General features: G+C 39.8%; 1 protein-coding gene across 1 annotated transcript in view; it reads left to right on the top strand.

The window, feature by feature from the left end:
• LOC134368986 (gamma-taxilin-like) overlaps nucleotides 1–474 on the top strand; it is a 30248-nt gene extending 29774 nt beyond the window's left edge. The window contains 1 exon segment of the mRNA XM_063085215.1: nucleotides 139–474. Within this exon segment, the coding sequence (XP_062941285.1) occupies nucleotides 139–474 (336 nt within the window).
• The last annotated feature ends 13269 nt before the right edge of the window (nucleotides 475–13743 follow it).

The following is a 13743-nucleotide window of genomic DNA, read 5'->3' as shown; positions in this document are numbered from 1 at the left end:
GCATCAGTGGGTTTTGGTATGTGGGTGGGCTAGAATTAATCCCCCAAGGGCTGTACTTAGCTTTATATACTGATTTGTATTGTAAGCTGATTTGTATTTAATGAGGTTACATAAATAATCTTTTTTTTTTTTCAATAGAAAACTGTTCGTGATAAAGAGTACAAAACCTTTCAAAAAAAACTGGAACGGTTAGAGAAGCTGTGCAGGGCTCTTCAAATGGAACGAAATGAGCTCAGTGAGAAGGTGGAAGTCTTGAAAGAGCAGGGCTCTGTAAAAGCAGCAGGTATAGATTTAGCAGTGCCTGTGAAACAGCCCCGTGTTGCCCTGGATTCTCAAGAGGAGCTGAATACTTCCTGTAAAAGAGCTCCAGGAGTTCCCCTAGAGGATGAGCTCAAGGAAGTGAATGAAACAAAATGCCTGTCAAAAGATCATGTCTTCACAGGATCTCTTCAAGGCATTAATTCAGTTGACTAAGATGAAGTGTGATCAATGTATTAAGAGAGGTGTATTTTGTATACACCCTTCTCTGTTAGAAGTAACTATTGTTTATTGGTTTTGCAGTGAAAATTTCCATACTTTTTCTACCATGTCTGAATTTTTTTAGAATTACTGGATGATGGAGTACAGAAGGCTACCTAGAAGTTTTGCGTTGTTTTAATCTATACATTACCACAGCCGGGTTGTACATTAGCCATATTTTTCCACCTTAAAATCTGTGTGTTCTTTGCCTTATCTCTACCCCTTGCACACAATTATCTTAATTAAATTGAGACTTGTTTTGATAATGGTTTCTTGATGTGAAAACAAATACTAATTTAAACTCTCTAGCCCATAATATTAAAAGAAACTATAAAGTTGATTAGTTTTGCCCAGTACATTTATATGCCAAGTGAGAATAAAACTCGAGTTTCCAGCATGACTTATTTGATTCAGATTAGTCTTTTTGATATTTATGTAACTTGACAAATTGAGATTACCATAGGCCTTTAACCTCTGAAGAGCTGGCAGAATATGTAAATAAAGATGTGAATTGTAAAGAAAGTGGTATATGCAGATAAGTCATTAGACATGCAGGCAAGTCATTAGACACACAGGCTTAATGTTTATGTGACTACAAATAGTCCTGTTTTAGTTTCAGGTTAGAACAGATATTAAAAGAACAAAAATCAGTATGTAATTATCCGCAGTTAGAATGAGAAGTTTCGTTTTGAATTTGTTCCTCAATTTTACTTTTTTATTTCAATGTATAATGTAACTAAATAGTTTTATGTTCATATCATATTCATGATCTAAAATGGGTAGAAAATAGAAAATTTCCCAGTAGATAGGAAAAAGTGTGGAATGTGAAATTACTTACAAACTTACACTACTGACCATGATAATCACTGCCAGATAGTGGAGGAAAAGTCTTGGCCTGAAAGCAGTGTGATTAAGAGTACTTGGTCTGCTCTTTTGGGCACACTACGTATGTTAGGAACTCTGTGAAATAGATGAATGTATTACTGGAATCTGTTTGAGAAGTCTTTGGTTAATTTTTTTGGGGGGGGTTACCAAGTGGAAAAACAAAAACAAAAAGCAAATGGGACCCTTTGAAATGGGCATCCTTCTAAATGTCTCTGCAGTATGACCAATGTCTAGTATATTCTGGAACAGCGTTTGGCAAAATCTCTCTTTTTGTTGGCTAGAAGTTGGATAAGTTTAAATTAATTACAGTCTGGCTCTGTTGGCAGGAAAAGTTCTTAAATGTTGAGATCACCTTAAGCTGTGTTTGTTGCACCATTTTGTGGAATCTTTTGGAGTTATGAATAATGGCAGTGGATTCTACCATAAAGAAAAACTTGGATCCGAATCTGATTTTATTTTGCTCAACTGTTTAGCTTAAGTAAAGACGTAATTATTATTATAACAGCTCCTGTGTCTTATTTGTAATTAATGTGATCTTAATAGTGTGATAATGAATTAAGATTATTGCTAGAGATGGCTGATATTTGTCAGACCTTAAAACATATTTAATTATTGCACAACTTAAATAAACTGAGTGGTGGAGAGACAACCGTCTGATAATTGGCAAAAAAGGATTTTATTCAGCCAGAACTCTTTCAGTCCTTTTTTTCCCCCTTAAAGTTGATGATTATAAGATTCTTATAGGGTAACTTCTGGGAAGGCTTAAAAAAAACACAAGGACTAAGAGTTTCTCTAGTATCTGTTGACCTTAGCATATCCAAATTTATTGGGAATGGTGTAGTTTTCAATAGAAGAGTGTGCTTGTATAAAAAAGTATTTCAATGTCTCTATTGAATTAGTTGTTTATGAACAAAAGTTAATTGAATCCTATACAAGTAAGAAAGCTTTTATTTTCTAGCCAACAGTTAGGGAGAAAGCTAGTGTTTGTTTAAAAGTGCTTTATTAAGACACTTGTAAAAGTGTTTTAGTCCGTTTTGTGTTGCTATAACAGAATTACCTGAGACTGGGTAATTTATAAAGAAGAGAGGTTTATTTGGCTCTGGATTCTGGGACAGCTGCATCTGGAATGGGCCTCAGGCTGCTTCTACTCATGGCAGAAAGTGTCAGCAGGTGGCAGGTACAAGCAGATCACATGGCGAGAGGAAGCAAGAGAGAGAAGCAAGAGAGAGAGAAAAAGTGCCAGGTTCTTTTTAAGCAATGAGCTCTCGCAGGAACTAATAGAGGAAGAACTCACTCATTAATGCCCCCCTCCCCCAGGGAGAGCATTAATCCATTCATGAGGCATGTGCTCCCATGACTCAATCAGTTTCCAACACTGCCACATTGGAAATTTCCACATGAGTTTTGGAGGGGACAACACATCCAAACTCCATCAAAAAGGTAGAGACAAATAGTAAAAAAATGGAAAATAGCAATTGCCAAGAATCTCTTTCTTTATTGAAACAACCAAAAGTTGGCAAAGACTGATAGAATCAAATCTTTTAGAACTCTGGAATCTACTAAGAAGTTAGAGAAATCAGGAAGTCTTCATTTACAGGAAGGGACAGTTAAATGTCTGTAAGTGTTGTGGCATTTTCCTTACTTGTCTACTATTCCATATATTCTCCAGCTTTGTGGCAGTGCGGGGACAGCAGCTCATGTTGCTGGCTTCAGTGGTACAAGTGAAATCAGAAAATAAGATTAATAACAAAAACATAAGTTATAAAAAGAGTACAGTAAGGAATTATCAGGAGGGAAAATAATATCTATAAATGCTACATTAAAAGATAAAAAAGACTTCAAATCAATACGATATTTATACCTTAAGGAACTGTAAAAAGAAAACTAAACTCAATAACTGAAGAAAGAAATAGTAAAGATTAGGACAGAGTTAAATAGAATAGAGAACAGAAAAACAGAACACTCAATAAACCAGAAGTTGGTTCTTGGAAAAAAATGAAAATTGTCAATTAGTGAAAAATGAGAAAAGATGCAAATAACTAAAATCAGAAATTAAGAGGCTTCCAGTCAAGATGGCAGAATAGACAGTCCCCAGCATCACTCCCTCCCACAAATCAACCAATTTACAACTATTAAAAACCAATGACATCCAAGCTGGGGCTGCTAGAGCTCAGAGGAAGAAGAGAGACCTATGGAGAGCGTGAAGGCAGGAGAAGCCATGATGGGAGAACACCATCTCACACCATCTCAAATCCCAGCCTCTTCAAGTCTTCACAGAGCAAAAGTTGGCAAAAGCTGTAGCTGTGCCCTTCATATGAAGTTGCTTGGAGGCAGCAGGGGAGAAAAGGGCTTTGCTGGCCCCAGGCCAGCAAGACCATTAACAGTTTCCATGGACCCACATATGAGCAAGGAGCAACAACAAATGAAAAAAGGAACCACTCAGAGGCCAGTAAGTCATTGCAAAGTACCGGCACATGGCCCACCCCATGGGAAGTGTTTGAAATGCAGGCGGTGGGGTAGGTGGGCCCACCAGGGATACACTGGACAGCTGATCTGCCCCCAGGTGGCTCAAGACCACTCAGTAGAGACTGGTCAGGAATGCAGAACAGCAGGGGAGTAGTTTGCTGAAGGGACTCAGGCCAGACTGGAGTTTTCATGCAACCCAGGTATCCCAAATCTCATGAGACCTGGAAGTACATACAAGGTAAGCCATTAAAACCTGAGCTGCACGAAAACCCTTCCCAGGGGAATCATCAGCAAAGCAGCAATTTAGCTCAACCACAGGGCTCAAGTGCTGGTCCCCACAGGAAGTTCCCCCATTTTAGAAGTAACTAAAGGAAAACAAATTTAGTTCCAGTGTAGACTTCAGGTGGCGGAAACAGTGAATAATCCAACACAGAACTGAAAGAAAAAACAAAATACCCACAAATCAGAGACAAAATCTGATATTAACTAGTCAAGTTCTAACCACCAAAGAACACCTATAAAGCCTAAAAGGACTGGAAACTGCCTGGGCTCACAAGCCAGGGAAAAGGGAGGGCCATGAGGGTTTCAGCCACAGCCTCCCAAATACCACACCCAGCCCAGCGATGTCCACCCAGCTGCCCCAGGAGACTCTTCAGGCTCCTGAACCAGAGTGATGTGGGGCTGAGGGCCTCCACCATGCTCCCCTGACACCCACAACCAGTGACAACCACCAAACCACCACTGAAACTCCTTGGTCTCCCCTGTGGTCTCCCATGAGGGGGGTGACATGGGCCTCAACTAAGCCCCCCCTTTTTACTTCTCCCACCCTATTTCTTTTCCCCTGCCTCTCCTCCCCCAACTAGTCTGCAGTATCTTAGAATTTAAAAAAATAATAAATTAAAAATAAAAATCAGAATGAAACTGGGGACATTACTGCTGTGCAATATAAAGGATTATAAGAATATGTGAGCAATTATATGCTAACAAATTTGGATAACCAGATAGAATAGACAATTTCTTAGAAACACATAAAACCAAAACTTAAGAAAAATAGAAAATCTAGCAGAGCTGCCGCAAGTAGACTGAATCAGCACAAAGAAAAGAGCAAGACCAGAGAGCTCAACTGGCGATTTCTACCATTTAATGAATTAATGCCAAATCTTCAAACTCCAAAAAATGGAAGAGGATGAACACTTCCAAACTCCTTCTATAAAATCCCTATTACCCTGATACGAAAGACAGGTGACACTACAAGAAAACTGTAGAACAATATGTTGTAAATACAAATGCCAAAATCTTCAAATTATACTAGCCAACAATCCATCAAGAATTATATGCCATACCAAGTGGGATTTCCTTCACAGATGTAAGAATGGTTCAACATATAAAAATATGTTATACCACCTTAACAGAGCACAGGGAAAAGAACCCAAATGGCCATATAGATTGATACAGAAAAAGCATGTGATACCCTTTCTTGGTAAAAACACTCAGAAACTAGGAAGAAAGAACACAAGGGAACATGTTTAACATGATAAAGAACATTTATAGTTAACATACTCAAACAATTTCCCTTAAGGTTAGGAGCAAGACAAGGGTACCCACTTTCACTACTTATAATCATTTTTCTGCACATTCTAGCTAGAACAGTTAGGCAAAAAGAAATTGCATCCAAATTGGAAAGGAAGAGCTACAACTATTTCTTTGCAAATTAATTATCGTATATATCTTATCCAAGTTAGCAAATTTACAAGTTATGAGATAAACATAAAATGCCTTTGTGTTTTTATTATCACCAATGAAAGTTCTGAAATTTTCTTAAATTAAAACAATTTCAGGCAAAAGAATATACCTATGAATAAATTTATTCACAGAAGCCAAAGGCTTGTACACTGAAAACTAAAAAACATTGCTGAAAGAAAGAAAAACTAAATAAATAGATATCCCATGTTCATGATTTGGAAGAATATTGTTAGAATGTCAATACTACCTCAAGAAATCTACAGATTCAATGCAATTCCTATCAAAAGTCCAATGGTGTTTTATGCAAAAATGGAAAAGCAACACTAAAACAATACTGAAAAAGAACAAAGTTGGAGGACTCACACTTTCTAATTTTAACACATAGTATAAAACCACAGTAATTGAAATAGTGTGGCACTGTATAAAGATTGCCATATAAATCAATGGAATTTAATTGACAATACAGAAAAAAACATCTCTTTCTGATTGGTTTTCAACAAAGCATAAGATGCTAAGACCATTTGGGCAATAAATGCGTTTTCTCTGCTGCTGGGTCATCTGGATATCCACATGTAAAAAAATGATCATAGCCACCCTTATTCCATTAAAAAATTAATCAAATTGGGTCAAAGATCTAAGTGTAAGAGCTAAAAGTATAAAAGTTAGTATTAAACATAGAATACATGAAGAATGAAATATTAATATCCTTAAATATGGCAATAAATTTTTAGATATGACATTAAAAGCATGAGCAACAAATGAAAAAATAGAGCAAAATAAAAAACTTTTCCTAATTAGAATATTATCTGGAAAGTGAAAAGGTAATCTGTGAAGCAGGAAAAATATTTCCAAATCATGTATTTGATAAGGATACAATATGGAGAGTATATAAGGAACTTTGACAACTCAATGGCAAAAAGAAAAGTTAAAAACTGGAAAAAAGACTTGAAACATTTCTCTAAAGATAATATGAAATAGTTTAACAAACATTTGAAGAAATGGTCAGCTTGAGTAATCATTAGGGAAGTGCAAATCAAAATCACAGGATAGCACTTCACACCCATGAGGCCATAATAAATGGTACAACTAAATAAACACTAGGAAAATAACAAGTATTGGAGAGGATGTGAAGCAACTCTTGAAAATTGCTTAGGGGAATGTAAAATGGCACAGCTGCTGTGGAAAACAATTTGTTCCTAAAAAAGTTAAACAGAATTGTCACATTTTATACACTTCAGAGAATTGGAAAATATACACAAATATATGTATATGCATGTTTGTAGCTGCAGTATTCACAATAGCCAAAACCTTCAAGTACAGACAACTTACTTCTTCATCTTTGGATTAGAAGACTCAACTTTCCGTAAATGGTTTAATGGATAAACACATTTTGTTATAGCCATACAATGGTATATTATTCAGCCATAAGAAGAATCAAGTACTATTATATGCTAAAACATAGTCAAATCTTAAAACATGCTAAGTGAAAGAAGCTGCATACAAAAGGTCACATATGATTCCATTTATAATGTATTCAGCTTTTTATTTTTTGTACTTCGATGCTTCACATCTGGGGCCTTACAATAGAGGAACTGCTCCTACTTGTTTTGTTAGCAAACCAAGCAATCCAGAGCTTACACAGCCAACCACCTCTGATATTGGGCTCTCAAATGCAAGGCCATTATCCATTACCCCCTGCCCCACCAGACAACTAAAGACAATATCTATGCCTCAAGCCCACTGAAATTATTATCTTGTTGGTTGTCATTTAAGGCTTGTCTGCTGTGTAAGGACTTCAATGTTTATGATTACTCCTTGATACCAAGAGAGAAAACAAGGAAAGCTGAAAGCTGTTTATAACAGTTGAAGACAGTATGATTTCTTCTGTTTAATAAAAGCTGATAAACAAGATCTTCTGTGGTGGTAAAGATCTGCCTCTTGGCTTACGCACAACCAAGAGGGCAATGTCCTAACCAATCACAAGTCAGCTAGAGCCAAGTGTCTGTTCCACATAACCAGTGTGTGCTTTTTGGGGTGACCCAATAAATACCAGGGCATTAGGACCAATCAGTAACAAATCAGTCACAGGCTTGAAGCTGAAAAGTATAATTGCATAATTTGAGGGGCAACCAATCCAGGTTATGAGTATTATTTAGTTGGTTGTCCCTAGTGTGATTTGATTGTTCTCATCGTAAAGGGGCTTTGTTATTGAGATGCCAAATTGATAGTGCCAACCACATAAAACCATCCCAAATCTGGGTAAACCCACATGATTTTCTCATAGTTTTGTCAGGTGGGTTACTTGCTATGAGGATGAGATGGCAGAAGCACTTGCTGTATTTTGAGAGAAAAGGAAGCCATGCCCTTTGCTTTGTAAGGTTTTATTTATATTTCATTGATATATACTGTTTTTAGTTATGTCAGAAGTATCTAATGTACCCTGGCCTTTTGTCTTTTTGAGTAGCCATAGTGCTAAATATATCCAGTCAGTACCCTGTAGTGTTGACACTATGATGGCAAATCTAAAAAACTAGATAGTGGTATTTGTCGATATATCCAAGAAGGGAATAAGTTGCATTCTTGGGAGAAAAGGGCGTGCCCATTGTAGAAATACGTTGCCTGTAATAGTGTTAATGAGTTGGATGGTGACAAACAGCAAAAGAAAAAACTAAGAAAACTTACAACTTAAAGTAGTAGGCATAAGTCTTTGAAATGTGAACCAAGTTGTAAGACCCAGTCTGACAAAGGCCTAAACCTAGAAGAATTCCCCAGAGTAAAACTAAAAAGTCAAAATGTTTTAGCGATGTTGATTATGAAGTTGTCATCAGGTCAGTTCTGTACTCTTGAGAAAGTGCTATCTAGCCAGATGCTGTTTTCTCATTTTGACTGGAAGATTGAGATGAGTGATTGATGTCCAGTGATGGATGAGGTCCACTAGTGGATTTGCCTTTTTTCAAATTAGAAACATGAATTCATGAGTCAATGCCTTTAAGCTTAGCTGCACAGAGATTGGTTAACAATACCTGATATGGTCCCTCCCAGCATGGCTGGAGGGAGTTCTTTATTTAATGATGTTTCCAGTAAACAAAAGTCTCCAGGCTGAAGATAATGGTCTTTGATTTCTTTGTCTCTCAGGAGTTCACTGTGGAAGGAATCCTTGATTAATTTAGAATTTTTGATGAGGAGCTTTTTAAGGCCTTTGCAGTAATGAAAAATATCACCTTTTAGAAAAGCTGGTTTAAAAAGCTCTTTATCTAGGTGCACAGGTTTACCTGTTATTATTTCAAAGGAAGAAAACTGATGCTTTCCAGATGGGATAGAGTGCAATTTGAGAAACATCAGTGGAAGAGGCTTTGGCCATATATTACAAATGGATCGAGTTATTTGACCAGTGAAACATTTCTCTCAATTATAGTGGAGGTCAGAAAGAACTCACCAGGAAGAAGTATTTGTTAAAATTCAGGATTCAGTCAAGGTAATAAAAACTCAAAAACAATAAGCAGGACCAGTGTATTATTAATATTAACGGTTCTTTTTATATACTCTAATAAATTTATCCAATCTCAATAAGCTTCTACCACATAATATATTTTTATAAACTCTTTATAATTTCTTAACAAACTTTTTTCTTTTGTCAATTATCCATATTTATTTAGTATTATTTATAATATTCCTCTCATTTCTCATTCCTCATTTTAAAACAGGTTTTAAGTACCCTTTAAACATAGACAAAGTTACCTTTTTAACCAGAAAAAATATCCTTATACCTATTAAATACTTTTATTTATTTATTTATTTTAACCAAGAACACATTCTATTTTCTGAAAGAAAGTGAGCCAAGATGCTGGTTACTGATCTGATGGATCTTGGACGTGACTGGTGCCATTATGCATGCAATAAGCACAAAATAGCCACCAGCCTTGTCTTCCACTCCAGCACCAAACCCCTCCCCCCTTCCCTTTATGAGAAGCCTCATGACTTCTGCAAAACAGAAACCCTTTTGCTGCTACAAGGGTGCAGTTCTCCACCCTGATCACATAGCTTCGGTATTAGCATAATGCCCCTCCTGGATTGTATCAGCCAGCCTTTGGTGCTTTATGTAAGCTCTCTCACCCCTATACCTGATGCTGTGCTGCATTTTGAGGGCAGTGCTGGGCTGCCCTCCACTTTGAGCACAGATTCTTTTCCTTTAATAAAGCTTGATCGGTACCTGGAATCTTGGCTCAAATTCTTTCATTATGGTGCCAAAATCTGGGAAGGGTCCTGGCCGACATTGGATGATCCACTCTCGTGGGATGATTGACCCTCAGCCACACTTCCTGGACAGCCAAACTGGGTAGCTCTGGGACTCTCTCCTTTTGCCATTTCAGGCCAATGCATCCAACATCAGCCTCAACTCAGGGTGAGTCAGTTGGTCTGTCCTTCTTCTACAAGTCCCCCTGACTACTCTCTACAAAGCCCAGGTGCCTGGCCAGGGGAACTCCTCTCATGCCCTCCAGCTATTGGAGGACGTTTCATTAACTGGTAATGGCTTTTCTCTTGAAAAGAAGGTGCACAGCAAAGAAGACACTCTTCGTTGGCACCTTTCTTTTACCACGACTGCCCATTTCCTATCTCACTCTCTAAATGGGATCCTCACAATCCAAACCGTCATGCTCTATGCCTCCGGGCTGTCTCCTGGCCAACTTACCCCCTGGCCTCCAGGGAGACATTAAACCTAAATGTCTCATTTTCTAATGTAATCCATGTTCTAGGCCTCTGGGCTGTCTCCTGGACAATCTCTTGGCCTCCAGGGAGACATTAAAACTTGACTGCCTCATTACAATAGATCCCAGTGGCCACAAGATGGCACTCTTGATTTAGATACTCACCAAAACAGCAAAAGGTGGAGAGATTTCTTATGTTCAAGCCTTTTTTCTATCTCCAACTATAGGCCTCTCTGTCAACACTATCCTAAGTCTCAAATTCTCCTAGCTCATGCCTGATCTCCCTTTCCGGACACAGATCAATCTTTTGATCTGTCAGACGACTCTGCTCCCTGTACAGACCACCTTGACTACCTCCTTATGCTTCAGATCCCTCACCAGCCCCTCCACCTCTTTCCTCTCTTTGTCCTCAGCCACCCAAACCCCTCTCCTTCTCCCCCTTCATCAGGTGACAACCCTGCCTCAGCTCCAGCTCCTTTATATCCCCTCTTCGAAGTGGCTGGGATTGAGGGAAATATCTGGGTACATATCCCCTTTTCTCCTTCCAATATTACCCAAATGAAAAAATGACTGGGATCCTTCAAGGCTAATCTAGACACATATCCATCCCCTGAAGACAGTGAGCAGATCTGGATAGCAGCCCAACAACAGGCAGAAGAGGTACAAGTCCAAAATAACAGCCAGTGGAAGCCATTGCACTCTCTTGCATGACCCTAATTGAGACAACCAGGCCAGAGATCCGGACCTCCAGGATAACATGGTCACACACTTGATTTACAGCCTCCAAAAGGCTACTCACAAGTCGGTCAATTATGATTAGCTAGGGAAATCACACAGAGATGCACTGAAAATCTTAGTGAGTTCCTAACCCACTTCTCTGAGGCTTCACATGAATACCCACACATAGACCCAAACTCCCCTGCAGGCATGGCCCTTTTACACTACCTTCTCAATGCAGCTCTCAAGTTTTTTAACAATGGGCGGGGGGGATCATTACAAAAGAGATCAGGCCAAATACCAACTCCTGGCTAATGCCATCTGTGGTTCACATACTCTAAAGCCAGCTGCCTTTAGGGGCAAGCCACCTGAAAACTGCTTCAAATGTGGTCAACTGGGTCACTGGGCATGGGCCTGCTCTAAGCCCAAGCAGCATCCCGGGCCCTGTCCTCACTGCAAACAGCCAGGACACTGGGGGTTGACCATTCCACTCACCAGAGAGGAAGTGGCCCAGTCCCCAACCCAAAGCCTTTGGCTTCAAAGCCATCCCTACCAGAGCTGCTTGGCTTTGCCCAGGAGGAGGACTGATGATGCCCAGGGCCCAAGACACCCACAGAGATCACCACACGTGAGAACAGGATAACTCACGTCGAAGCAAGTAAGCCAATCTCTTTTGTCATTGAGACAGAGGCCACATACTCTACCATTCCTGAATGTGCAGGACCAACAACCCCATCCTCTATCACAATAGTAGGGGTCACAGAATCAGAACCACCTACAGATTACTCAGCCCCTTTCCTGCACACTACAATACACCCAATTCAAAAACAAATTTTTAATAATGCCTCAATGTGCAAAAGCCTTACTGGGATGGGACATTCTTTTCAAATTCAAAGCTACTCTTACCCTAAACACTTTAACTCCAGCTACAATACTACCATTTTGGCCACCCCAGACCTAACCCATGTGGCTTCAACCTTCCCCTCCACCTCAGATAAGGATAATCCCATAGTATGGGACGCTTCTTCTCCCTCCATGCTGTGTACCATTCCCCTATCATTGTTAAGTTGCAGAACCCCTCTTTGTTCCCTAATGTCCCACAATACCCCATCACTAACAAACACCTAATAGGCTTAAAACGCATCATATACAAACTCCTTCTCATCTCTTATGGCCTACCCACTCTCCTTTTATTACACCAGTCCTTCCAATTTTAAGGTCTAATGGCTCATACCATTTTGATCAAGACCTCAGAGCCATTAAGACAGGCATTTTACCCATAACCTCAATCATTTCTTGACCTAAAAGATGCTTTTTCCCCCTATCCCCTTGCACCTTTTCTGTCAAAACCTGTTTGCTTTCACTTGGACTGATACTGATATGCATCATTCCAGACAAGTCACCTGGACAGTTCTGCCCCTGGGGTTCGGGATAGCCCCCACTTCTTCAGCCAGGCCTTAGATCAAGACTTATCTGAACTTCTTCCAACTTCTAGCAATTTAATACAATATATGGATGACTTTCTCCTTTGTAGCCCCTACTATGAGGACTCACAGTCTCACACTGTTGCTCCCTTAATTTCCTGGCCTCCAGGAGATATCAAGTATCCCCCAGCAGGCCCAAATTACTTCTTGAGTCATTTATTTGGGATCCCACCTCACCTCCAACACCAGAGAAATAACGGTGGACTGCAAAAGTTTAATTTCTGAACTCCCTAGTCCTACCACAAAGGGTGAAATCCTCTCTTTCCTGGGGCTTGCAGGGTATCTTCGCCTATGGATTCCTAACTTTGGCATGCTAGCAAAGCCACTTTGTGGAGCAGCCAAAGGGCATCCTGCCATTCCCTTAGGTCCCACAAAGCCCAATTATTTTCCCTTCCAGCAATTAAAAGCCGCTCTCCTTGCAGCCGCAGCTCTATCCCTCCCAAACCTACTTCATCCTTTTATCCTACATGTCAACAAAACCCAAGGATTGGCATTCTGGGTTTTGGGACAAGAGGCAGGAGATATTTTCTCCCCAGTTGCATACCTCTCTAAACCTAGGCACCACAGCCCAGGAATGGGCCTCCTGTTCACGGGCCTTAGTGGCAGCTGCCTTTTAACACAAGAAAGCTTTAAACTAACTTTTGGACAACAAACAGCCAAGGCTTTCTCAGCCATAAGGCCATGTCAATTCTCTCCCTTTCCCACCTACAACTTATCCACCTTAACTTCATTGAGGATTCCCAGTTCTCCTTTAAACCTTGCCCTCCCTTAAATCCACCGACTCTCATCCCAAAACACTCACGAACCTTAGAACATAATTGCATGGAGGCTTTAGACCTCTTTCTCCCTTTCCACAGATCTCCCCACATCCCATTCTGCAGCCCCAACATACATGGTTCATAGATGGGAGCCTGCTCCCCAGGCAGGTTATGCCATAGTAAATCTAACACAAGGTATTCAGGCTGCCCCCCTCCCCCCTGACGCCACTTTCCAACAGACAGAAGAACTCATTGCCCTGACCCATGCTCTCACTCTGGCAAGTAACAAACGAGTCAATATATACACTGATTCTAAGCATGCTTACCACATCCTATACTCCTGCACAGCCATATGGAAGGAGAGAGGATACATGATCACTCAATGAGGGTCCATAAAAAATGTACATCTTATCAACATACTTCTCAAGGCTGCACAACTCCCAAAGGAGGTTGGAGTTATACACT

The sequence above is a fragment of the Cynocephalus volans genome, chromosome Y (assembly GCF_027409185.1).
Source record: "Cynocephalus volans isolate mCynVol1 chromosome Y, mCynVol1.pri, whole genome shotgun sequence".
Lineage (NCBI taxonomy): Eukaryota > Metazoa > Chordata > Mammalia > Dermoptera > Cynocephalidae > Cynocephalus > Cynocephalus volans.
Note: the sequence above shows the minus strand (reverse complement) of the source record. Positions and strands in the feature narration are given on the sequence as shown.